This window comes from Grus americana, chromosome 17 (assembly GCF_028858705.1).
Source record: "Grus americana isolate bGruAme1 chromosome 17, bGruAme1.mat, whole genome shotgun sequence".
NCBI classification, from domain to species: domain Eukaryota; kingdom Metazoa; phylum Chordata; class Aves; order Gruiformes; family Gruidae; genus Grus; species Grus americana.
The window spans coordinates 11451804-11479359 of record NC_072868.1 but is presented as its reverse complement, the minus strand read 5'-3'; the positions used below and the strand labels follow the sequence as shown (position 1 = coordinate 11479359).

The following is a 27556-nucleotide window of genomic DNA, read 5'->3' as shown; positions in this document are numbered from 1 at the left end:
CCAGAGCTGGGGAACCTGAAATTTAGATTCCCTGTACAAGGAATGCCAGTGCCAGCCTGTGGATGTCTTTCATGGCCATCCCATCGGGGCTCTCACCTGTATGAATTCAGCCTTTCATCCAAGTACCAGCTCGTTGCAAAGGGCACCTACGTCCTCGTGCAAGCTGCCCTGCACCACGAGTGCCATTGTCAGCAGGGGAACAGCTACTGTTGGGTTCAGCTTTGGAGGAGCTGTATAAGCTGCGAAGTGCCCCATCTCCCGTGGGAGCTGAGGTTATCCAAGTCTCAGAGTGAGACGATAATCTTTGTGCAGCGATAGGTGCAGTGTTAATTCTGGTATCTTACTTTCAGGGCATTGCTGGAGCAGATGGCCTCCCAGGTGACAAAGGAGAACTGGTAGGTGGCCTTAAATTCAGCAGAATTGACTCAGATGGGTCTAGAGAACCATGTATCAAGAACAGGGTCAGTAAGAATTAAGTGTCAAGAGTCCTCCCCGAGTTGTGCCAGGGCTGGATCAGGTCTCAGCATCCTGTTCTCATTCCTGGCCCTTTTGCAAGAAAAGCCCATCAGATGCTGTGTACATGTCATTCCCGGAGCTTGGGAGATTAAACTTTAGACGGGCGGTTTCTGAATGGATCATTCTTTGATTTCCCTTTTCTTTCTAACAGGGTCCCTTTGGTCCCCCCGGCCAGAAAGGAGAGGTATGTGTCAGACAGGGCGGGCTCACGCCATGAAAGGTTTGGGAGTCGACATGCTTATCCCATCTTTTAATGATGTATCTCCATAAACTGTGTTCTGGTGTCATTTCCTAGAAGCACGTTTTCTTCATGGTCATGCTATAAAATCTATGACAATGACAATTTTTTGTGCCATTCAAAAGATTCAATTGCGATAGTTTTGCTGCAGCAAGGACTCCTATTATCATGACCTATTAGGTAAAACCACCCATACGATGTAAGAATGCGTGTGGTCAGCCAGGTCAGTTAGGGAAACCTGAAGAAACTCTTAACTAATCCCCATGAGAAAAGAATGGACCATGTCTTCCATTTTAAGTGGTTTTTTTTCTTTCTTTCCTCATTACAGCCAGGAAAAAGAGGAGAACTTGGTCCAAAAGGTGTCCAAGGACCAAATGGGACAGCTGGAGTACCAGGGATCCCAGGACATCCAGGGCCCATGGGCCATCAGGGGGAGCAAGGCGTTCCCGGCATCACGGGGAAGCCTGGGCCTCCTGTAAGTATTATCTGTTTCTGGGAGTCTCTGGAGTGAACAAACGCATCGTGGATTTTTGGATGCGTATTCAAAAAATAAGGTCCTGCATTTGGGCAGGCAACAGGAGGTAACTGTGCGTGCAAGCTAACGGTCTTGCATCGAGAGTGTACCAAAAAGATGAACAGTTTGCAAGTTTCAGAATTAAAGTCCCCAGAGCACCTGCCTTGGAGAATTAATCTTCTCTCACAATGATACACGAACAGATTATCTGCGTCCATTGTACGGGCTGTAAGTCACTGTTCTCATTACAAAAGCGAGTTAGAAGTTTAAAAATACAACTCCTATTCACTGCTTCAAATGTCAGGCCTCTACCTTAGTCCAGAGCTCATGTTTCATCATTCAGGTAAGGCTAAATAAGCCCCAGATTAAATATCTGGCCTAACATTAAAATTAATCTCTGCCATTAATATGACAGAGCTTCTAAATTGAAGCTGTCACCTTTTGAAGAGGGGAAAAACTCACTCCTCTTCATGTGGGATCCAGCAGCTTCTTACTGAGCTGCTGGAAATGAGTTTTGTGTCCTGAAGCCTCTGTCAGGGATGATTATCTGTAACATGGTTTGTATAAAGCTGGATTCTTCTGTTAATTGCAGGGCAAAGAGGCCAGTGAACAACATATAAGAGAACTCTGTGGGGAAATGATAAATGGTGAGTATTACTGAGAGAAAACTGATTTTAATTACCATATTTAGCTGAAGATTAATAGATCCTGAACATAAGATGGCTCCTGAGAATTGTTATTTTTCTATCTTAATAAGAAAAAATATGTTGACCTTTAATGTTAGGAAATTATTCAGGAGGTCACCTTGTTGTCTGGGATGTCTTTCATTTTTCTAATATTAGTATTTTTAAATGATTCATCATGGCAAGATACAAAGTATGCCGAAAGCAGCTTTGACAGAAGCGTCGTACACGCACGCTGGCGCGCGTGTCTGCCCTGACCTGTGTGACTCTGCACCCCAGCTCCCGGGAGCAGGGCTGCGGGCAGGGGCCGGCTCCCAAGGAGTTGTCTTCTTTCATTTGAAGTTACTGTTCTGCATCTCCATTTGGGATGATGTTAAACTCTGAAATACTGTTTCAGAAAACTTGTTTTAATTATGTAAGTATCAATTTCTAGAATACTTAACATTTTTTAAAGTGGTTTAGGAAACAGGAAATATCAATGGCTTAAAACCCTGCAGATTTCTGACCAAAATCTCCCCTTAAAAAAGACAAAAAGCCACAGGTGAGCTGAGAGGACAGAGGCAATGTTTCGCTTCCTTCTGCCAGAAGCAGTAAGTGTAGGAGTGGCAGGGAGCAGGCTCTGCCCAAGCGTGGAGCTCTGCTTTACTGTCAGACACTCGCTTTTCAGCTGCTCACTCAATTAAGCACACTTGGTGGCAGATAACAGCCAAACAAAGAGTGGAAGTGTTGGACACACAGTTCTTAATTGTTCTTTTCAGATCAAATTGCCCAGCTCGCTGCTAACCTGCGAAAGCCCTTGTCTCCTGGGATGACGGGTCGTCCTGGGCCAGCTGGTCCCCCAGGTCCTCCTGGAGTGATGGGAAGTGTTGGGCATCCTGGTCCTCGCGGTCCCCCTGGATACAGAGGGCCAACAGGAGAACTTGGTGATCCTGGTCCTAGAGGTGAGTGAGGCTAAACCAACCTGCTTCTCTTCTGCGCCTACTGAAATAAATGGCAAACTTGTGCTAATTTCAGCGGTGGAGGAGAAAAGATCAAGCCTTGGGCAGCCGATAGTTCTAGAGAGCAGTTTCCATCTTTAGGGATGCAGTGTAAGCAGAGATCCTTGCAGTGTCCTGAGGATTTTGACCTTCTCTTGGTCTTTCCCATTCCTGTCCTTGGATCCAGCTGCAGTACACAACTCACTGCTGAAATTGTCTGTTTATGATTAAAGGTGACACTGGCGAAAAGGGAGATAAAGGACCTGTTGGTCAAGGTGTCGATGGGCCTGATGGCGATCAAGGACTTCAAGGTAAGGCTGTGCAAATAATTTAATAAACTGTGACTAAAGTAAAGGCTTAAGAGGACCATCTCTGCATATTGCTGGCAGTATACTACAATCACCTTGTCCCTGTAATTGTTACAGTAGGGTTGTTTTCCTGTGGGTACAGCAAGTGCAGACGATTTGAACAGCAGAACTTAATTAGCACATCCCCTCTTCACACCACTCCTGTCTAGTCCTAAATGTTTTGGAGAATGTTAGTGAAAAGGCCGCTGGGGCAGCCAGACTCTTCATTTGTTCTTGGTTTCTTCCGCTAATGGCTGTGAAAGGTCAGGAGCTTTTATAGACTGGGAAGTTAGAACCCTTCTTAACTACTCCCACGTGGCCGCCAGTGTCAGAAGGTTGTTCTTTTCAGTGGTACTTCATATGCAGTAACTAATTAGTTAAATTAACAAGTAATAGTGTATCAGTTCATTTAAAGGTGTTTAACAACTGTGAGGCTCTAGCTCCAGATTAAGGCAAAAGGACCGTGCCTGCTGCCCATTTCCTGATGGACACGAGCCTTTTTGATACACTGCTGAAAGAATGCTACAGCCTGGCCTACCAGCTGTAGTCCTCCAAAATTCAGTTTGTGTTTCTGGATCAAACAAGAGAAATTGGGGACAATATTTAATTTTACCATTACCTAGTATAATGATTTTGAGAGATATAGTGGTGGTATTGCTCTGTACCTGGTTATAATCCCAGTTCCTGAAGTCACAAATCCTTTATCAGAGGATTCAAAGACTAATTTATGCAAAGTAATGAATATCTGTTAGAAACTTGGAAGAATATTCTTTATTTTGCTTGCCTATTAAAGCAGCTTTGCTAATTGTGATTACATCTCCACAGTGATTAAGTTACAGGCACCAAACCCGGGCTCTGCATCCATATAACTTCATAAACCCAGAATATTTACACCCAGTTGTCTTAGATTCTTCCATAAAATAATTGTATTAATCCATAAATGTTTTCTTTTCCAAAGTGTGTAAAAAGAAGCTATGTTTAATATATTAGATAGCGAGACTATTTGTTGTCCTACTCATGAAAGGTAAAGAGATCAACACTAGATGCAATTACATGATAAGAAGAATCAAGCACCATCTCTACCATAATTAAGACGGGAATGCAGGTTTATAGACCACCTGCTATAGCTGTCCCTCAGGGAGACAGAATCATATTTTACAGTATTTAAGAAAGCTTAAGTAGCTTGCTGTTACGGAAATTAGTGTTTTGTGAATTATGTTTGGTATCTGAAGGAAAAAAAGAAATAAAAATAAAGTAGCAAAAATTATTTTTGCCAATAAATAAAATATATATTTCATTGTGAGCAATTTTTTTTTAAAGTTAGATACAGTTATAAAGGGAACTCCTTATCTGTACTGTCAGGTAGATGTTCTGTATCGTCATTCTCTCTACTCTCCTTCCCTTATTCAGAATCTTAATTACAACTAGACTTACGGATGAATGAATTGAAGCAGCTGAAGGCCTCCCACTATCCAGGACATCCCTTGAGCAAACTATTCAGGGATGATGTAAAATAATTTTGGTTACAAATTTCTTCTTATTACTCATGGAGTCATATGCTAGTTGAGGCAGTACTGAGACAGAATCTAGTACTACATGCAGTAACAAAAGTGCAATACTAACCATCTGCCTTCAGCTGTGCCGAAGTAATTCCAATAAATCCAAAGGTACTCTAAAAAATCCAATGCACGTGCTCCAGATTCAGGCTACATTTATTCAACACCTTCTACTCAACAGGCTGTAAACAAGTCTAATGTACAGACACTCAAAGTATTATAAGAACTCTAAAAGTAACACACATATATATATTAAATAAAAAAGGAAGGTAATAATTAATGTAATCTTTTTTCCCCTTCTTGTTTAGGACCACCTGGTGTACCTGGAATTAGTAAAAATGGTCGTGATGGTGCTCAGGGTGAACCCGGCCTCCCAGGGGATCCTGGTACTCCTGGTGCTATTGGGGCTCAGGGAACTCCAGGAATATGCGACACGTCGGCTTGCATGGGAGCTGTTGGAGCATCAACTTCCAAAAAATCATAAAACAACAGTACAAGAAGTGGAGAAGTGACTGAATATTTAAATAAACAGTGCATTGTAAGAAAACAGACAGAATCCTCCTAGTGATAAATGGACACATGTTCCTTCTATTGTATTAAGTGGAGACTTTGACACAGTTCTATGAAAAAGAAAGCATCAGATGAAAACTTTAATTAAAAGATGCTTTATGAGTATTTTCTCCTCCCCCTTCAATTATTTTCCAGAATTTTTACTGCTAAACAACCTCACCTTCCCTTTCTCCCTTTGTTCAAGAGAACTGCAAGAGAAAGCGTTGTTCCTTTTTACCATCACACCCTTAACTGTACTTAAGATCATGACTTGTCCATATAAGCATTTGAGCCTTGTCAATTGACTTCCTCTCTGACTCCCACTGACTTCAGTTACGCAGGTTTGTGCGCTAAGATACATGGTATTAAGGGATTTGGGCCCCTAATTGCCACTTACATCAGTGGAAATGAGGCATTTAAATGTCCCGTATTTTAATATCTTAAGATTCTGGCCTAAGTAAAGACAATAGCTTATGTATATGCTGTCAATTTTCAGCTTGCACCTCAAATACTTGCCAAGACTGGTAAACAGTAATCCTCTTGCAATCAAATTCTGCAAAAGGTATAATGTATATATTTTAATTTACAGGGGAGAATTTTTGTATATTTCCATATGAAAATAAAGGAAATGAAATAACAGCATTTTCACGACCTCTACTTAAGCTATTTGCACAGTAATTGTGAATGAAACCCCAAATAAGAAAGGATGCTCTTTTAAAGTCCAGCCAAGAAAGCCTGTATGAACTGTTGTAAAAATAAAAGGAGATTTTTTTTTTTAATCTTTTCTTTGTGATGTTCTAAGTGTCATTATATATATCAAATTAACTCAGCTGAACTCCATTTTCCAGAACTGGTTTTACTAGGATTATTTGGAAATAAATTGCTGCAAAATTGTCCATATCCGTGATTTAAAACAGTATTTATTTTGGGAGACCTTTTTGTACTTCAAAACTTGCTAGCATCATCTATTTTAAAAAAATTAATAAAACCACTCTCAGCTCACACACTATTTCTGCCCTATATGCTAAAACTTATGAACAAAAGACTCATATTAATCTTTAAATATGAAAATAGTTTCTACATTTAAATAATCTACTGTTTACAATACACCACTCGGACTAAAGTAACAATACAAGAACCTGTTGGACAGTTGTGTGATAGACATTAAAAATAGTACTGTATTTAAAAAAAAAGCTAACACCATTGTACTGCTCTTCAGGGCCAAGTATGTTAAAATACATATGTCAAATACGAACTTATAATATCAGCACGGTTTAGAAACTATGCACTTACTCAATTAACCAATACAGCCTTTACATTTTTAATGGGAAAAAAAATGGGCATTATAATAGGGTAACTTTAATTTCTTTTTACACTTGAAGAATACATTTACATCTAGTCATTAAAATAATAGGACAGATTCATGTTCTACAACTATTCCTAACTGTAGTGGATCATCTTTAAAAAAAAAAAAAAACCAAAACCAAAACAAACCCCCAAAGCAGAACCATAAGCAGAAAAAGAACATATTTTTTCATCACTAAAGGGGAAAAATACCTAGCTGTCATGACATTTTCTTGTAGCTTCTGGTCCCAAAGCCCTTTAAGAGAGCACTGATTGCTATTGCTGGTAGTTAAACTTTCATTTCCATTTTGAATAAAGAAATGTTTTCTTTAAAGCTCTGTTTATATATTTCTACAAGTTATAGTTTGCAATTCATATTCAGCATGTAAATGGAGAAAATAAAATACAGTTTGGGCCTTTTTTAGCCACGCTTGTCATACAGTTCAAGGCGGTCAGTTCAGACTACTTGGTCTCCATAGCCATGTGTGTTTTCCTGCACTGGACACGTTACAAATGAGTCTGATCTTGCTATTTTTAGTCTCCTGCCTGTTTTACCACAGAACACCGTCTCAAATTCCTAAAAATCAAAATACAAAAAATAAATAACAATTATGTTTAATGTAGGTATTTACTTGAGACGTATGTTTTTGTTTCACTAGTGTCTTGAAAAAAAAAATAAGTACACCTTTAATAGGCAGTGCTGAGGAACCATACCAGTATCCCGACAAGCAGGTTTTCCTATACATACTCCATCTACACTCTTGAGATACTTACTTAGCAGAGCCAGAATTACTCTGGGGCTGCAACTACTGGTTGTAGTTGCAGGGGAGCTGCTTATAGGGCATATAAGCCTTTAACTACTCTCACTCACTATGAGATAGCATGGGCATGTAGCTATAAATCCCATCACTTAACTACCAGTTCATGAAAGCTATCTAGAAGCCAACTCTGTGAACCAAGCAGAAAATAGAGCATATTAAGGGGGGGGGGGAGGGGGGCAGGGAGGAATGACTGAAGCGGACCTCAGTTCTACATTGTTGTCCAGATAGTATCATGCTCAGGAACTGGGCTAACTAAAAAAAAAAAAAATTAAAACATTTTACAATCTGATTGGAAACCCCTGACTGAGGACAGCCTATGATGTTACACTACTGAACTAAAACTGTTGTGTTGTGAGGACAGCTATTTAAATAGCATTTTTAAAAGGAAGTTTCAATGATATTGAGGTCCTTCACAAACAGCATCAAGTGGAAGCATTCCATTTACTTTTAGCTGTGATAGCTTTAAAACATTTCACATTTTTATCAAGAACAAAAATGAAATTAGATTTAAAACCTGTTTCAGAGAATCACCATGCCTTTCCTGAATGTACTTCAGAAACGCAGTTGTCCATTGCAAAGTTGTGGCCTTATCAGTATCAACAGTACAGAATGGAACCAGAAGATTCAGCTCATCACAACAAATTCGGATTCTGCGCCTACAGGCAAATACAAAAGTTTATCAACCGATGGGCAACAAGGAAGGAAAAAAAAAAATCAAAAAAGGAAGACTACTCACATGTGCTACAAGCCATGGACTTTGAGGACTTCTTTTTGTTTGCTACAAGCTTTGTATTTGTGTATTAGTCATGTTACTGTTTCTAGAATTGGTTAAATGTTTTGAAATCTCTCTGTTTGTTTACAGAGTAAAAAAACCAACAGACAACCACAATGAAACATATATATTTTCCTCTAACAACCACCAAACTCCACCACCTTCATTGCTGTTTCTTGTAGGTAAAACAAAATACGTCCAATTTACATTTTACTCTGGATAATGGCAAGAGTGTTACAGTATCAGTATTTTAGGCTTCAAAAACTTTTGTCTTGCCACTCCCTCCTCATAGAAATTACCTGCGGTCTCTCTCCATGCGGTTGTGTCTTTCTCTTCGCTGAGCGATTCCATCCTGTGTACCACTTTGCACCTGCACACTTGAATTTGACTGTGCTGCCTGCCAAGGACCCTGGGCAGATGCAGTACTCTGGCTATCCTCACGCATATTTTGAATTTCACTAAGAGGTTTGCGATCTATGTTTGTATCTGATGGGCTTATTCGGCTGCAACTTCTTCTGTTTATTGCTTGCTTGCATAAAGTGTCTTCTTGGAAAAACAGAGAGAAAAAGAAGAACCTATTATTAATCCTCCCACTAATCACTAAAAATTAAGATCATGGAATTTTTTTTTTGTCACTTTATTTACGTGGAATAATCTTTGAAGCTTTGCTGCCAATCTAGATTGACTCTTATAGCAGCACATGTCCTTCAGAAGCCCTACGCCACTCCTTGCTGTTTCAAAATCCACCTAGCTTCTATTTTCTCAGAGAACTCATTGAGATCATGCGTGCCTTGATTAAATTTGAGACAGTCCTTTAAACATCCTTCAGTTTCATACTGTCTGGATCTGCAATATCAATTTTGGGGTCGAAAACTATAGAAAGAAACCAGTTGCTTACTCTAGGCTCAGATTTTCAAAGGTACTTTGCAATCTTGGGTTTTCTCATTTCAAGCTACAAGTGCCAAATAATTTTGAAAGTCCAGCGAAAAATCATAGGTGTTGAATTTTTTTGGAGAAATCTAGTCCTGTATTGCCTATAGCACATCTCAGACATAAACCCCACAACTTGTAAGATTCACTAAAATCATATTTATTCTAAAAATCAAATTCAGAAAAAAATTCTAGATCTGAAGGCCAAGACAAAGCTAAGTGAAAAGAAGATAAATGGTTTACCTCCAACTTTAATCCAAACTTCCTCAGGCAAAGCTTTATTCATAGCACCTACTGTCTGTTTTGTGGATTCAACTTCCTGATAGCAGAAAGAGAATGTCTTGGGTATCCCGAGGTCTTGATGTTTGGCAGCTTCCAGAATATTGCAAGACGTTCCAGAGGTCTGTGAAAACCAAAAAGGAAATATCTAGAGGACTATACACATAAAAAAAGAGACTATTTTGATATCTTTATGTTAACTTCTCACGTTTTAGCCCCATGATTCAATGTGTTGTATCAGAATAAATCCCAATTACTTCTGCACACCACAGCCACAGGATTTTAACAGGCTGCTAAATTTTTGGGGGATACTTCTTACATTTCTGAGTGCCATGCTATCACTCTTGCTTCAGAGGTTACTGTGAGGTGGGGTAAAAAGAAATCTTTTTCATCAAAATTAATTAGAAAAAAAAAAGGAACCACAGAAAATGGTACTGTCTCCTCATCTTGTGTAGATGAAGCAGACATGCTGAAAAACTCAAAACCAAAAAGTCTTTCCAGTAAGAAATCTAATGGCCTATTGATCATTATTACCTGGATGCACATTATTACAAATGACATGACTGCCACACCATTGGTTTGTGTCACAAATTACTTTTGATGGTCTTAAATATTAACATAAAAATAAATAAACTGCATTTTGCATTACAGATCATTCTGATCACTCCTATGCCAACCAAGTCACACTTTAACACAAACCTTTAGAATTATATTACACCTAAGAGGTTAACACTATTAGCATTTGAAATTAGCAGAGTACAACTAGCAGTGACTATGTTATCATCTACCTGTGCTTGTGAAGGATTAGCACTTCCAGCAGAACACGCATTCATAGTAAATAATGGGTATGTGAACTGTAAAGAAGGTGTGGCAGATGCAGTCTTATTTTTCCCTAATGCAGCACACTTGTTTTCTTGCTGATGAAGAGGAACACCTATCAGTTCTGACGGCTGTCGAATCAATGTTACTAAACTTAAAAAAAAACAAAACAACAACAAAAAAAAACCAACACAGAAAACATACCACACTGACTACTTGAAAATGAGTGTAGAAGAATTTACAGCTACACATGCTTCTAGTAACTATCACTAAGAAACCACTTTCATTTACCATAAACGGAAATCATTGTTATTGCCATATTGCCTACTTCTGGGACAAAAAAAAATCAGCTGAGAAGGTATTTTATTCTGTGCAGTAACAATTCAGCTTTATGCCTCAATAAAATGTTTTATCAGCACACTAATATTGTTACAGAGCCAGACTGTAAAACAGTATTTTTGTCTGAAGTTTTCCCCATAGTCAGGCCTCCACATTTTAACACTAATCAACTGCTCTTAATATTTTATTATGATCAAAAGTCTACTTTGCTTTTAGCAAGTTGCACATTAAAACTCGGTAATCTTCTCTCACCTTTACGCTACATGTTGCTATCAAGAATAAAGTTGTAAAGTAACTAATTTTGGAACTACACGCTATACCATTTATGCACTTTACAAAGGGGGCTAATCTGATGTCAGTGGAGTTGCAGCCACATTTGACTGGCAGTTTAAAAGCCCAACCCACGATCTCATGTATTAAAAAAAGTACTGTTCTTAGGTTTTGTGTAGAAAATCAGTTTTGAACTATATGATGATACATAGTTTAACAATGTAAACTAAAATTAATTGCAACACACTTGTTAAGAGTTACTCCAGATTCTTGGGGTTCTTGACATCTGGGGTTTTCTGTCTGGATGCTGTTGAATCTGTCTTCCAACCGAACTCTGACTGCAGATTTAGATCTAGGCTCTGGTGCCAGTGCTGAATTTTCAACAAGTATGTTTCCTTTATTCGCCCCAACAAAATTTTCACCATGTTTAACTTTTACTAAACTGTGTCCTGGGACTTCTACAGAGCTACTGTTAGGCGTTTTATCCGTTTGGTTCAAAGGGAGGTTAGACTCGCTAAGTAACATCATTCTGAGCTCCTGAAAGTCAGCATAGCCCAAACGCGGGTTTGAGCTTAGCAAATTGCTGTTGGAAGGTAATCCCGACTGACAGATAACCGGGTAAACCAACTGGTTCCCAGTGCTGTTTGATGAACACCCCTCCTGACTGGTGTTCAGTGAGGTCTGGTGCACAGGGGGGTCTGCAGAATTACCAGGCGAGGAGAAAGAATTGAGCCTAGCTTCCACTTCACCTTCACTAGCTTGTGCCTCCGTATGTGAGTAAAGTATGTGCTGCAGCTGGGTATACTCAATTTCCATCATCTCCACCAGGCTGACGTCTGTGGTGGTGAAGCTAAGATTTTGCTCACCAAAGGCAATGTCACTTGAGCCTCCAGGTCCAACAGCAACCGGAGCAGGATCAGGAACACTAGCTGTGCTTTGAGGAATGGAGGTCTGAGGCTCCTCTGGGGTTGATCCTGACATGACTACACTGAACCTAACCAGTTACCAATGTCTTTTTCAAGAGTAAACCATAACACCTGCAAAAATTATCAGTAACATCCATTAAAAAAAAAGGGGGGGGAGCAAAAAAAAAAAGGCACTTAATACTGATTCTGTAGCAGCGGGAGGTACCAGGGCAAGGCAGGAAGTGCGGTACCACAGAGTGTAACCATGTCTCCCCCCGCCAGCGGCCCCCTCGGAGCCCAGGCGAGACCCTCCCTCCCGCTCCCACACAGCTGCTCACGAGAACCGGATTTCACCTGCCAACACCCGGCTCCGGGAGGGAGGCTCTAGGTACTCCGCTGCCTAAGGCTCCCTCAGAGCCCCCGTGTGCCTGTGGGCCCCAACGCAGCCCCCGGGAAGGCGGAGGGACAAGCCCCGGCTGACAGGAGCTGGGGGGGGGGGAGCGGATCGCCTGGCTCTCCGCCAAGGACGGCCAGCCCCCCCGGCAAGGCCCCGCGGACGCAGTATGCCCTGGCTCCGGAGGGGAACCCGCCGCCCCCTCAGCCCACCCCAACGCTCCGGGCAGCGGCCAAACCCCCACACCGACCCGCGGGGCGCGCGCCGCCGCCAACCGCCGCGCGCAACCGCCGCCCCCGTGACCGCCGCGCGCTTGCGCTCTTCGCAGCCCCGCCCCTGAGGCGGAGCCAGCCCCGCCCCGCGCCTCCGGCCCGGAACGCCGTGGGGCGGGGGTGTGTGGGGGGGTGTGTGTGTGTGTGTATCTGTGTCTGTGTCTGTGTGTGCGTGCGTGCCCGCCCCTCCTGTGCCGCCGGGCCCGGCCCTGGCGTCCTGTGCTTTGTGCGGTTCGGGGTGCGGGAAACCCGCCAGGCCGGGTGGTGCAGCCCGGTCCGTGAGGGAACGGGCAGGGGAAGCTGCCGAGAGGAGAGCGAGGAGCCTCCCCGCTCAGTTTGACGGCAGCGAGCGTCTTGTCATGCCAGACACTCGGCGGGAACGCGGCGTTGCTGTACCACATAGGACCTCCCCGTCGATCGTGGACACGACGGGAATCTTTTCCACCAGCACAAGGCTTAGGAATTCATAAGCCCGCGGGAGAAAGCTGTGTTCACTTCTCGTTATGTGAAGGGCAGGGCGGGGGAGCTCGGCCGCTCCGGAGCACAGGCCCTGCTGAATGGCGGTGGTCACTCCTAGTGCTTTAAAAATCCTCCCCAAACCCAGTTGGGCCGGGGGTGGGAGCTCCTCTCGCATCACTGATTGTGTCATGTCCATCACCTTTCTCTGCGATTCCGGTACTGTCTGGTACTCGCTCGGCTATTAGCTGTTAGCAGCCACTGATAGCACAGGTAGTATGAAGGAAAATTGTAAGAGGCAAAAAAAAGCCACAATGGTTTGAAATAAACACCTGTGTTGTTTCAGGATAAAGGCTTTCCTCCTTTTGCTTTTTTTTCCCCCAAGAATGCTACTGTGAAGCTCTGGAGACAGGAGGCTCCTTCCCACACCCAATACACAGCAGCAGTGGGATCCGCAGCCCTGGATTTCCTATTGTAAGATTAAATTACTAAGTTATAAGCCCTGTAGTAGTTTGCCAGTGTTTAAAACCTGTTATTTGGTAGAAAGTTAATCCAAAGCTCCTTAAGAAAGTTCCATTTTTCTGGACTTGTAAAGTGGTATTATCACATGATTTCATGAAAATGAGCTTGGATGCTGCCTTCCATTCGGAGACCATCTGAACGCATCCATCCAATCGCTCTCTCCACAACAGGCTCTCACGATCGTGAGCAGTTTGTTTGTACATTCGCTCTCTATTGTGTATCTTCTCCTAGTTAGGTATTTTAGTATTAAAAGCAGATGCCTATTACAGAAGACACATTCTAGAGACAAGCCAGAGCGCAAAAGGCACAAAAATGCTACTCTAGCTCATAAACAGAATAAAATAAATCAATACTTTATGAAATCTTTATTCCCTTCAGGAGGTTAAAAAAATAAAATCTGTTTACTGCATTCTTTGATGACATGCATATTCACTCAAGGAAGCATGCACAGATATTTTCCACGTGGAAGTGTACCTATTATATGAGGTGTGGCCAAAGCCTGAAAGTTACGCTGGTGACTTTCCTCTAGAAACAAAAGCAGGAATTTTAAAAGCAGTGTTGCACACATGGGACTCAATACACACTTTCCTTCCCTAATCCTTCTGCGTGTCTCCATTAGAATGCATAAAGGTGGAATATTAGTCTTCTATAGATGTAATAATCTTTCTGCTTATATTGTTCTAGACCTTTCAGAGGCTTTTACATAAAAAATTGGCAAAATACTCTTTGGAAAGTTAATTTTGGTTAGTATAAACATAGACAAAAGCTCAAAATAGTAAGTTGTTTCGTGTTAATCAAAAGTTTGAACAAAGCCAGTGATTTTTATTTTTCTCTTTCTTGCAATGCATAATAATCCAGTACCATTTTTAGTCTCTAAATTGAGTTAAATTGTTGCATTCTTTTCAACCTAGTTTTTACTGCCTGCTGCAGGTAGGACACAGGAACCTCACTGCAAAATCCAAGTCCAGGTCATTATAAACTATATAAAGCTGTGGTTTAAAAAAAATAAGTCATCAGTGTCTGTATGCTGTTGGATTTTTTTGCCACTACATCTGTGGGAGGACACATTTACTCTTCCTAAATCATGAAGAGATTCTCCCAAGTGATAAAGGAGTGTTTCCCAGAAGATGAAAAGCCACACATCAATTTCATAACAATGTAAAGTCAAGGAATTCATAAATGGTGTGAATTGAGTTTTTCTTAATTTCAAAGCTGACCTGAATCAATTAATATTTTTTCTGTTCCTTAGATCTTTTGGTATAAAGTCTACAAATGACGAACTTCCTAATTCAAATTAAAACATAAATCAGATTAAATTAGGGAATGTTTTAGAACTGAGAGAAAATTCACATGCACAGATTTTCATATGATTTTTAGAATGCCTACAGTTAAGCCTCAGTTGGTAGTGATGTCCTGCAAAACATCTTCTTTCGTTAAACAATGAGGAAATGAAACCTATGCACCGTAAGTCTCCTGCGGTGACTCCCGTGGCTTGTTAAGAAGTAGCAATATTTAGAAAATAATATACAAATACAGATTTAAGAAATGGACAACAGTTCTCTGTAGATGTTTATTCTACTTACAGTAACAAAAACCTGTGAAGTCCCATATTTTAATGTACAGTGATATATTTTGCCATATAAAATACAATTTACAGAAATTTCTATCAAGTAAACCTAAACAAACACACTTACTTTTTGCATACTTTTATGTATGTCATTAAATTAGAAACATCTCATTAAGAAAAAAATCTTACACCATAGTAGATGTTTGCATTTAATACCACCTCTCTGCATTTTAACATTTTTGTCTACAGGTTCAGAATACAGATGATCAACCAGCAAATCCTTGATGTTAAAGGACTTCAAAGATGCACCAATATGAACTGTAAAATCTGTAGTGAGATACATGGTGTACATGCTACTTGTAATGTAGTCTTCAAGATGCAAACATTTATAGGAATCTAATTTTACATTTCCAAAACTATTTTATAAAAATATCAAAATATTTACCCAACTGTTCATCTAAATGGTCAAATAAATTAGCGGGGCTTTATTTCACACTTTAGAATTACGTACTTGAAGAATACATGGAAAAGTAGCAAGGTAATGTATTTCACAGTGAAAACCTTCCATCTTGAATGACAACATGAAGTACCACCACTCTTCTTTTCAAGCTTAATGCAGTTATACCTTTTTCAGTGGAGAGTTTTATATACACTACCAGCCTAAATAGAATCTAACAAAAAAACAATGACACTTTTTTCAAGAGCAAAACACTTTTAGAATGAAAAGTAGAATTAAATAGGAATATTTCTTAAATCTATGGCAAAATTCTGCAAAACCAAACCGAAACGAAAAAAATACGCTCCACTAAATCACTTCAACTGACGTAACAGATTTAGTGGCCTATTTAACCAACTTATTCTTCTTTCCTTTGGTATACCAATTTGTTTGTGGTCTTAGCCTTTTTCAAATGTCTGATGTTTTAAAAAGTTTTTGCTGGTTATAAAGGTGCTACTCTTGCATGTTCTTTAATTACAGATTTGTAAAAATGCAACATTTAAAACCTCTCAGCCTCATGAAAAAACTAAATATGACTTGTTTCTTTGCTGTACACTTAACAGATGGATTCCAAAACACAAATTACCTGTATATAAAAAGGAAGATAGTGCACTTTAAGCTTATAACATTCTGTTTTCAAATCCTCCGTCCATAACAAGTAATTATTAACACTGTTCTTTTCACTGCAGCCTTTTCCTAAATACACACGACCCTTCCGTTGTAAAATGAACAAGACAGCAACATTGGGCTCCTTTTTTTAAAGCGTGTGCTGTAGGAACAACTTTGACACCAAATTACGTAAATGAGATGTAAAGGTATGGCTCCTAAGGTCTGGATTAAATTCTCTTATAAAATTACAATTCAAGTTACTGGAAAACATAACTTTATAATCTTAAAAAGCAATATGCTCTTCTTAGACTTTTTCCATTTCTGTACTGTAAATGGAAATTTTAAGATAAAGATGCAAGTAGAAAAACAAAATTTCAGTACAGGTAACGCTGTGAATTTTCATAAGAAAAACATTATGCACAAAATGCAGCAAGTGAAAGTCCAGTATGTTCTTGCTTTTTACCTATTTGAGTATTTTCATTCACAGTTGTTCAAAAATTGCTAATTTGTCAGTACATTTTGTAAGGCGAGTTTTACAACAGCATTTTTGTAAAGGTGAGAATATACAGTATATACAGAAGATGCTGACTCAGTCTTTGCTGTGTTGTAAAAGTATATTATTTATGGGAAATACCAGTCATATTTCTATGACTGATTAGTGGAAGATGAAGCTTCTGTTTCTGTTGGTTTCTGAGTTTCCTTCGGTGTTTCGGGCTTCACCTCTTTACCAATTTCCCTACTCTTACTCCGATCTTTGCGATCTTTTCCTCTTTCTCTTTCACGATCTCGATCTCTCTCTCGCTCTCTTTCTTTCTCCCTGCTTCGATCCCGGTCCCTGTCTTTCTCTCTGTCGCGATCTCGGTCTCTGCTTCTTGATCGCTCTCTGTCACGTCTTCTGTAGGATTCTCTCTCTCTGGTTCTTGCTCTCTCTCGGTCTCTGTTTCTTTCCCATTCTTTAGCCCGCTCTGAATCCTTCTCTCTATCTTTGTTTTGGTTTCTGTCTCTATTTTTATCCCATTCCTTGTCTCTGTGTCTCTCCCAGTCCCTGTCTCTATTCCAGTTTCTGCCACGGTCTCTTTCCCAAGGTCTGCCATGTTCTCGATCCCTTCGTCTTTCCTCAAAGGGTCTACCTTGGCGATTATCTGCTTGCTGAGGCTCTGGCTGATCTAAAACCTTGTCTTTATTTCCTCCCTCATATCTCTCTCTCTGTCTCCCTTCAAATGTTTGGCCTCTAAATTCAGGATTTTTCCCTTCTCGGAAGTCAGATGCTGACCACTGTCCTTCCGCCTCAGACCCCTGTCCGGAAATACTGGAAAGAGATGCAGATGGTCCAGCTTCCTCCCACATCTCTTTTCTGTGGGATGGTGGATGACTTGGAAGGTCCAGGAGTGGTCTTGGGCTTGGCTTCATACCTTGTGGTGACTGACCTTGGAAGTGAAACCTAGAAGAGGGAGGTTCATTTTCTTCTGGAAACAGTCCAGGTGTGGCTCCTCTTGGTCCTCCAAACTGCAGAGGTGCTGGACCTCTCTGGTTGGCAAACCTGGGTGGTGGACTCCCTCTCCGTTCTTCAAATGGCTGTGGCAAAAGTCCTCTTGGACCAGGTACATGATTTGGAGCTGGACCTCTCTGCCCTTCGAATTGATTTGGGTGAGGCCCTCTTGGTCCCCCGAAATGACTTGGGGCTGGACCTCTTGGCCCTCCAAACTGAGGGCCTCCTCTCTGTCCTTTAAACTGAGCTGGTGGGGGTCGTCTTTGACCTCCAAAAGGAAAAGGCGAAGGTCCTCTGTTTCCCATAAACTGAGGTGGATCTGGTCCTTCAAACTGTCCTGGAGGCCTAATCATTTCATTATACTGGGAATCTGAGAATTCCCTTTGTTCCATGTGAGGTTCCCTACGATCTTCAAACTGAGATGGTGACATTCCTCTTGGAACACCATGATAAGAAGGGGCAGAGCCCCTGTTATCACCAAAAAGAGATGGTGGTCCATGCTGTGTAGAAAATAAGGAAGGAATGGGCCCCTTTTGACCTCCAAATCTTCCAGATGGAGGGCCTCTTTGCCCATCGTTATTTGGAGAACCATGCTCTTCAGAGAACTGTGGTGCCGGTCCTCTAAAATTAGGTCCATGAGGTCCTCCAGGTGGATTGAGCATCAGTGGTTGTGGAGGCCCTCCTTTCTGCCCAGACAAAGAAAATGGAGGTCCAGCTCGGTTTTCTTCAAAGTGCTGTGGGGCAGGTCCACCCTCACTCTGAACTGATGGAGACTCACTTTGTTCTACAAATTGATGAGACTGAGCACTCCTTTGTTCATCATATTGCACTGATGAAAGACCCCTCTCTGGTTCCTGAGAAGTAAACATTGTATTTGGGAAAGAATCCCTTCCCATTACTTCCTTTGACTCATTTGACCACGATAGTTTGTGCATATCTTGCAAAGACTGACTGTCGTTTGATGTGGCAAAATTAGGCTGGAAAGATGTACTGGGAGGTGTTGGAAGCAGCACTTTCCGTAAAGGTTTGGATGCAAAAGGTTCTCCAGAAGCTGTTTGATTCACGTTTTCCAAATTAACTTGAACAGGGTTTTCAAATTTGCTATTAGATGCCTCTTTCTGGGACACTGCAGAAGCCTTTTCACTTGAAACCCAATTATCACCACTAAAACCAGGCTGAGTAGCAGAAATTAAAGTTTTATCTTCCTTACCAAATGATGTCTGCAAAGCATTTGGAAAACTTGCTGAAGCAATTTCTCTTGTGGCTATCTCATTCTGTACCACCTGTGGCTTTAGTCGAGAATCAGCATTGTCGTTCGTCTCTGTTGCCATTCTTCTAGCTTGTCGAGGATCTCTGTTCTGCCTTGGGTCACAGCCCTGGTTTAACACTTGTGCTTGCTGATTTAAAGATGAAGGTAAATCTACTTTTTGTGTAGCTTGCTGGTCCTGATGGAATAGTTCAGTCTTTACTAGGGAAGATTTTGGTGGTGGTGACATTAAAGCGTCAGACACTGAAAAATGAGCCATTGAAACACCAACAGCTGCTCTTTGTTGTCTGAGGGCTTCTTCTTGTTCCTCTAGTTGTCTTTTCTGTTCTTCTATTTGTTTGTTTAATTCTTCCAACATTTTTTGCTGTTCTACCAAGGATGAGGATGCAGATAAATCAGGCACATATGAAGCAGATGTTTCCGAAGAATTGCTTTTAGTGTCAGTATACATTTTGTTAGGTAAATCATCCACGGTAACTTTTGCTTCTTCCAAGATAGTCTCATCTTCTGGATCATAGGCCTCATCCTCCAGTCCTGCTGTGTTAGATGGCTTTTCCATATGGTATCGTTTTTCACTTTCACCAGGCTGCATTTCAAAAGCTTTCTCCGGGCCGTATTCTTCTTCAGGATCATACGGCCTGTCATCCTCCTCCTCTTCTATAGCTCTGTCTTTTGACATCTGTCCAAACTGTTGCACAATGGGATCTAACAAAGGAACAGCTGACATTCCTCCATCAGCAGCAGCCTGACCTTCCTGATTTGAAGACTGGACAGTTTCAGAATCCTTAGCAAGGGGCTCAAAAGTTTTCTTTTTTCCAAAAAGTGTCTGCAGGATGTGCTCCAGAGGTGTGGCCGTTTTTGAGGATGAAGAATGCGTAGCAGTGACGCTTGCAGAAGCAGCGGTTGAAATTGGTGGTGGTACAGTACTGGTGGTTCCGCTTTTAATCGAGGACAGTATTTTTAACACCGAAGGTGTAACTGCTGAGGTGTCTGGAATGGGAAGTGGGGGTGGAGGTGGAGGAGATCCAGGTGGTGTTGTACTTACGGCTGAATCTCCTGAATACAGTGTGTATTTTGGAGTTTTCTTCTCTTGCGAAGCAGCTGGTGGCCCTTTAGAGAACAGTGATGTTTCTGTTTCCTCATGTGCTTGAATCCTGCTTCGCTTTTCCTCTATCTTTTCTGTTTCAATGCCGGGGGCGAGACGTTTCCCTTTCTGACAGATAACCAATCCAAGAATTAAATTTGGCCGAGATGACTCAAGACCTGAAAGGGAACACAAAGATTGTATATGTAAAAAACTGGTTTTTAATCATACTTTCAGTAGAAACTTATTATTTTATACAGCGGCAGCTACAAAAGTCATAAAGGTAGCAGCTTTTCTAAATTCCATTAGATGACCTATTGGCAATTTTCATTAGTCCACAAGTGTATGCATCTATATTTCTTTACTTTTTATATGTATTTGTATATAATAAGTAAATAATTTTTTTAATTCCTTCCTTGATATTTTCAATAAAAGATTCCAACAACAGCTATGATTATTAAAAAGTGTCTCTGCAAATGTTCAAAACCAAAGAAAGTTTTCAAATTTTTTGTACTGTTACATTGTTTTTGTTGTTGCTCAACCACCCCTACCTCTTCCCCTGAAAAATCATGTATTTACTTTTACATAGTTTGCAAGTCTGTTGTATACAGATAGATATTACAAAGTGAGAAAACCTGGGCTAAACTTCCTAACTAGATTTCTGTTATAATCTGTGCTAAAAGCCTACATTGACATTGACACCAGTCTATATTTTGTCTGTCTCTAAGTTAAACAAATACCAGCAATTGCTAAAACTACCTTCTCAAACAAACTGTGTTTAGAAACAGTACTAAAGCTTGCAACCCACTCCCTGTCTGTTTGGGTTGGTCCAGCTAGACATTATTTTGAAAGGTGGCAGAAGCAGGGAAACGGGTAACTAACGTGCCAAACAAGCTCAGGAGAGCTTAAGCAGACATGAGTTTGGCACGAGGGAGAAAGGGCCGCTGGGCGCGTTTGCTTTCTCTGCAAGAACACGGCTGGTTGGGTAGGAACACGGGAGGCAGAGGGCAGGGGGACTTTAAACTCTCTGTTGCAGGACCCAGTTTGATGCCTTTCTATAAGTAAAAAAACACTGTAAGCAGAATTAACTCCTTTGTGAAAGCTTCAGACTTGAATCCTTGGAGAAGCATATGAAAAATGATGGGGAAGTGACTGATAAAGAGGAAAAATGCACAGGTCTGTAGGTCTTGTTTCATGTTATTGTATTTCTTCCTTTTACATACGGAGTTCCCACTGGCACAAGATAAACATGTCCAGAATGAAGGGCAGGGAATTAGTCCTTTAACATACAGTTGGTGGCAAACGTTAAAAATCTGTATAAAGAGAGGGGTTTTTAACTTCTGGATTTAATGCCTTTTAAAAGGCCCTCATTTGAGGACCACTCTCTTTCCCGCATATGTGCCATCAGGTATTATTTGCATCCAGCTAGGAAGCAGTAATATAGAAACAAAACAATCCGTGAAGTAACAGACTGTTTCCATTGTCGTTAAGTGCTAAGGTGAGGACTCTGACCTCCGTTGCTCCTTTTATTCATGACCCTACGTTTTATATATATACACATATATATATACATATATATGTTCCTTGTTCTTATTAAATCAAAATAGCTGCTCATTAGGGAACAATTTTTAAGTATCTCATTATTAGCACTGAAAACGTTTTGATACCAACAAAAACCCCCAAGCCCCACAGCTGCAGATACATTCCATTAGCAAACCATGTTCAGAGAGACATTACTTTGCTGAAACAACTGAATTTGAAGAAGTTTTAAGGGGACTCTCAAATTTACCATCTAATGAGAAAATTACATCAGCTGTTTTCCTAAATTTATGTTCATGTTTCATAAACATCACCTTTTCTAAGTTCTTTGATTGCTAACTTCACCCTGAGTAAGAGTTTAGTATACTTTTAGGTTAGACGTGAAGTTCTGGCAGTGAGAAGATGCCATCCCTGTTACAGCTTAAGCTAAATTCAGTTAGAACCTGCAGAAGTACAAGATGAAAAACTTGGCTGAATTGATGCCAAAGGAGGGAAAGCCCAAGTGTTAGAACCAATTAAGTCAAGATTTCTTCTCCAATGAAAGCCTATACTGCAGGAATTATTTGCAGATTGCTAAATTACACACCAAAACCATAACTGCTTTATGTTTTAAACGTATGTATTTCCCTTCAATACTTGCTATATATTAAGCAGTAACTTTTGTTCACAGAATGTCCCCCCAAATCACCGATGCTCAAATCTTATCCCATATAAGTTCATTATTTTCCAAATAATGAACTACAGATAATATGACAAAGATGGTAATTTTTCAAATAAAATAAATTAACTGCAAAGTTTTATGAGATCTCTTGACAATTGAGGGAAAACAAACGCTCCTCTCAAAATCTGTGTTCTTCTGATTATAACTGGTAATAGTAGAGCAAAACTGTTTTAATCACTTAAAGTCAGGTTACTCCCTAGAAATAGTCTTTTTAAAAGACCAGACAAAATTATAATGAAAATTTGAGGCCAATCTAAAATATTTGCTTGAGATTTCCTATCAGGAATGGCTCTCATTATAATTATGTTGAGAAACAAGAATAATTAAATTTGAGCGAATGTTTTTGGACCGCAGTATTCTGTTGAATGCATTCTGGATCCAAAATAGAATTTATATTATTTCACAGTTCAGTGGTCAAGTTTTACATAGTTCTGTGGTTAAGAGGGTATTGAATATGCTGGTTTAAATAATATTTTCTTTTTCATTTTGTAGTGCAGATTATTTCCTATTTGTACGCCTAAAATTGAGTGCCAAAAAGTTTTCTTCCTCCAGGTAGAAGATTTCAGTCTTTGTAAGTATTGCCAATTTTCACCTTCTTTCATGTTTAGAAAAAAAATACAAAAATTATAAATACATGGAGAAAATTAACCAGCTATACTACCAGAACGAAGACTTGCTAATAATTCAGTACATGCACAAATTTGCCCCCTAAGAGGGGTAAGGATGCCGAGGTGTACAATGAAAGCAAGCAGGATAGGAACTAAACAAATAATTATTTTCAGTGAATCTAAGATTATTCAAAAAGAACCACGTAAATACTTTACTTATCCAAATACTCCTTTGCACCCACAGCCTAAAGGCAATTCAAGCAACTCTGTCCACAATAATTTACTACCTTAAACGAAATTATATTAATATATAACATAAAGGCAGAGATCAAAAGTAAGACAACAGGGGGAAAAACATTCACAATTTACAGTCAAAATAGACTCATCAGTTAGAAATGGTTCACTGTGTATGAATTTACTTTATATTTTTTTTCTTTATCAGTATATAAATAATGACTCCACATTTGGTCAGTGCTGACCCGTGCAGAGTATCTCACAGACTGGCGTTCATCCAAAAACTCCTGGGAGGCATTTGCTGGTTTTCTGGTGTTAATGTTTTAGTTATCTACTTATACACAGAGACTTGTGATTTACGCAATTAGTCACAACATGAATCTCAAACACTGAATAATTGAAACGAACAGGTTTCAAAAACCCATCAGCCGGGATATCTAATAAACAGCAATTACTGAAAAATCAGTTTTGAATCTCTGTAAGAAACAGAGATCAAGTCACTAATTAAAACAGGGTAAAATTTAATACACTTTCAAGACAACAAATTCCAGTACTAAGGTAATAACAGTAGTTATAATTTAATCTGTTTAGTCATCATATAATAAATCCATTAAAATTTTACATTTTGATACTGTAATTTTACACAAATACTAGATGTTATGCCTACATTCACTCATTTCAAAGTGATCAAACCCTAAACGCTTCTTCGGCATGGAAACACACAGCCAGACGAGCATTTCAAAGGTCAGCCCCATTCTATTTCAATATCCATAAATAGGTTAAGTGCCTAATTTTAGGTAGGAACGAAAACGTTGGCTGCAGTCTCCAACTATTGCTCAATGACTGTCTTTCACAAGCAAGCACTTTACAAGTGCTGCAAGCTGTGTTGGCAGAGTTAGTAGCTTTCAGTGCTAAATTATTTATAAAATAATTGTCCTATTATGTCGTTGAAGTCCACATGCTGGTTTTATTGAGTTACATCCTATAACTAAAAGATTATACTAAGTATTAGTATTGGATGAATATTTGTTTCTCTTGCCCTTAAATACATTTTTTCATTAAATCAGTTTTACCATATTTATGCATATAATGGCCACATCTTTCCCTATCATCATCGGCTCATAAGAAGTTACCTGTACTGTTACAAATACATGCCTAACTTCTGTACATCGATGACAAAACCACGGGAATGGACTAAGCATACCCCGGTGTACATTTCTAAACTGCAGAGACCAATACAAGATAATTCTTTAAACTTTATCAACACCATTTAAATATCTGTCCCAATTAATCCTGAGAGCAACTGACAACTATAATCAAATCTGTGCGCCTTTAATTCAGGGATGCAGATCCCTTCCAGCATTGCAACACTGCTGCACACGAAGGTACACTCGCTGAATGGAACGGGCTGGGCATAGAACAGAAGGTTCGTGATGCCACGTTCTTCTACTACTGCTACTTTGCATCGTGCCATCTGCTGAGGTGAAGACACCTAACTCCATTCAGAGTACAGTTAAAATTTTCTTCTATTTGTTGCAATTTTTAAGAGCATTCTAAATGGCATGAGGAGACTTCATGCCTTTGTATTTAGAGAAAAAATACACTTCCTGTTGTAAACTACCAAAAGAGATATATCAACATTTGTGGAATCCTTAGCTGATATATGGCTGTTTTATTAAAATTCATTTAGTTCAACTACGTAAGATACTTGTTACATTCCCTCAATAAGTCACTTTCTATTGGTAATTAAGCCTGATTATACTATTTTGTACAAAGTGCTTTGAGATCTACAGATGACATTGCTAAGTAACCTTAAGTGTGTATGTGAAACAAGTAAATTCACATACAGTAAACCACTGCAAAAAGACAACGCCGAAAAGCCCGCTGATACATAAAAGCTGGGTTAAGTATAAATACGGATAACCTTCCATTTTCCTCTGGTTTTAAATCACCCATGTCAAAGCTTTTTGTGGATCTTCTAGGTACTAGCGCAGTTCAGAAGTCCTCAGTTGTGTTCCAAATCCAGTCCATCAGAAAACAGGAGAAATTCATAATCCGTATGTGCTTGATGGAACTGGTTGATACAGCTGGAATATCTTCTAACTAGGATTTCTGGAGTGGCAGGGTTTTTTGCCCTCTCCCTCCTCCCCCCTCCAGTCATATTTATCAAAGCATCTTAAGCTATCTAAAGCATAATGCTTTTCGAGTCCTTGCTAAACTCTATTTGAAGGTACACAATTAAATTTAAGGAGACAATGACCACTTTCCAGAAAATATTTTTATTGATTGTGAAAGAAAGAAAAAGCAGTAAATTCCATCAGATGTCATTAAAAAGTATGGATTACAGGTCTTTTATGCTGTGGTTTTAATACATACACGAAAACAGAAAAACAGCTTACCTGATTTTTTTGCCCCCCATACTGGATCTGGTTGTAAAATATGAACACAGCTTAGCACAACTATGAGGTAAAGGCTGCTACAGAAGTTTCCAAGAAGTGTGAACTGATGGCAGAAGTCTATGTGGGTCTTCTATGAAACTGCTACATCATGTGGCCTCTCTGCCTTTGGAACCTTGCTTCTACTGCTATCCTTTAATCTTAAACTTTGCCTACAAATATGTATTTCAATTTGAAAACCTGACTCATAAAATTTGCCTCCATGAACAAACCCTGCAAATGATACCTCATTTCTTCTGAGCAATTCCCTCCAGCTTTGAAAAACTTTTGCACTTGAAACTCAGCAAAACCAGGCTGACATTACAACTTTCTAAACTAATGCTTACTAGAGTTTGTCTACATTGGCCGACCTCCAGTCTAAGGTAAGAGTTTCATTTGAAATGAAACCTATAATGGAAAAGTAAAAGCATAAAAAGGAAAGCTGCTATTTCCACAGGAATGCAAGTAGGCAAAAATTAGATAAGTGCCTCCCAAAAGCAGGTTGTTTACCAGCCCAGCAACAGACTGCAGACACAGCTGATGCAATGGCCAATCCCATTCTTGTGCTACTGTCCAGAAAGGAGGGTATTTCTTTTTTTCTGGCTGGAAAAAGAGCATTTAACTAATGATGTGTCATTTGTTGGTTCAAGTGGTATGCCATTAACACGTTAAAACCCATCCCAGACACTTGCTCCTGCATATAAGCTCTGAGAATGCTTTATTGAGTTTAGTCCTAAACTTGTATTTGAGGAGTAGAAAACAGCTTCTCAGAAAGGTCAGCTCCTCACGTCTGTGCTGTTTCATACCTACCGTTAAATATTTTGCAAACCATTGCTATGACAATCAAGTATTACCTTCATTGTAAGCTGTAGTTCTTCAGCTTCTCAATCTGTTATCTTATACGAAACCCTAGATACTTATTTGGAAACTAAGCACATGCACCTCCTCCATCCTCAGATGAAGACGACTTCAGCTTTTGTAATAGAAGGGTGTTTCATGGCTGAATTCATTCTCAGTTCTTCCATCACCATGTTCAACGCACAAACACGGAGCAAACTCAAGTCAAACATTACTACTGATAATTTTATCTAAAAATAGAAGATTATAATATAACCTGTCTATATGAACTATACTCTGCCACCTACTAACCCTGGGGAACATGGATCCCTTTCCCCCTCAACAAACCAATTTTCAGAAGTCAGTGATTTGACTAGAGTTTGTTCCAACTAGAACAAAACATTTCAAACACCTTGTGCACCATATTGCACATACAGCATGATAATTAGCATGAGACAATGACAGTGTAGTGAAACCACTATAAATATTACCTTTGTCTTCACAGATTTCTTAAGTCCTCTGTGGGCTAAGCGTCCTGCTTAATTTAAGTGACAGTGAATGGCTTGTAAGGACCTAGATTTTGTGGAGTTATGGGTTGCTGAAGATAGGCTGGGGGGTTTTGTTGGGTTTTTTTTCAATATAGTGGCTGTTCCACATACTTGATTTCACAGGTAAACTCATCCTCTTAGCAGCATATAAGCATCTTGTTGGAAAGGCTATGTAAATTTCGGACAATTTTATCTTGAACAGAGTTGGATTTCCAATTTTTCCCTATTTACATACTTTAAAATTGGTTTTATGTAAAAAAATTTAATAATGCTTACATTAAACATTCAACAATAACTTGTCTCAGATTGACTTTCGTTTTGCGATTTTTACCTAGCATTTAACCTCCCCTGTTTTGTGCTTACCTGGTCCCTCAAAGGGCAAGAGTTTGGAAGGAATTGGGTCCTTAGTACTCAGGGGGATCAGGTAGAGATCCTTGACATGTCTGTTGTTATTAGCTACAACACCAAAACGACCACGACTGCTAAAATAGGAGTAGAGAGAGATATAGGCGACTTCTTCTTCTTCTGTTGCAGGATGGAAACGAATCAAACACAATTCCTGTAATACAAAAGCAGAGTGGGAAAAATTCAACCTGCAACATACCACCAAATAAAATGG

General features: G+C 39.8%; 3 protein-coding genes across 6 annotated transcripts in view; 1 reads left to right on the top strand and 2 right to left on the bottom strand.

The window, feature by feature from the left end:
* The window catches only part of COL9A3 (collagen type IX alpha 3 chain), a 38980-nt gene extending 32617 nt beyond the window's left edge, over positions 1-6363 (top strand). Inside the window, exons 26-32 of the mRNA XM_054845964.1 lie at positions 351-395; positions 668-700; positions 1083-1229; positions 1861-1915; positions 2710-2892; positions 3162-3239; positions 5140-6363. Of these exons, the coding sequence (XP_054701939.1) occupies positions 351-395; positions 668-700; positions 1083-1229; positions 1861-1915; positions 2710-2892; positions 3162-3239; positions 5140-5315 (717 nt within the window). The 3' untranslated portion in view covers positions 5316-6363. The remainder of the gene's footprint in view (positions 1-350; positions 396-667; positions 701-1082; positions 1230-1860; positions 1916-2709; positions 2893-3161; positions 3240-5139) is intronic.
* Positions 6364-6805: 442 nt separating this feature from the next.
* Positions 6806-12510, bottom strand: TCFL5 (transcription factor like 5). The gene is made up of 6 exons (XM_054845965.1): positions 11202-12510; positions 10315-10498; positions 9491-9650; positions 8617-8863; positions 8060-8201; positions 6806-7301 (listed from the first exon to the last, which is right to left on the bottom strand). Exons 1-6 carry the CDS (start codon positions 11933-11935, stop codon positions 7182-7184), a joined length of 1587 nt encoding a protein of 528 aa, XP_054701940.1. The 5' UTR covers positions 11936-12510; the 3' UTR covers positions 6806-7181.
* A 2554-nt stretch (positions 12511-15064) lies between these two features.
* Positions 15065-27556, bottom strand: part of DIDO1 (death inducer-obliterator 1) — a 55585-nt gene continuing 43093 nt past the window's right edge. For all 4 annotated transcript variants that reach the window (XM_054845835.1, XM_054845833.1, XM_054845834.1 and 1 more), the window contains 2 exons: positions 27301-27496; positions 15065-20194 (listed from right to left, as the gene is read on the bottom strand). In XM_054845835.1, the coding sequence (XP_054701810.1) occupies positions 16821-20194; positions 27301-27496 (3570 nt within the window). In that variant the 3' untranslated portion in view covers positions 15065-16820. The remainder of the gene's footprint in view (positions 20195-27300; positions 27497-27556) is intronic.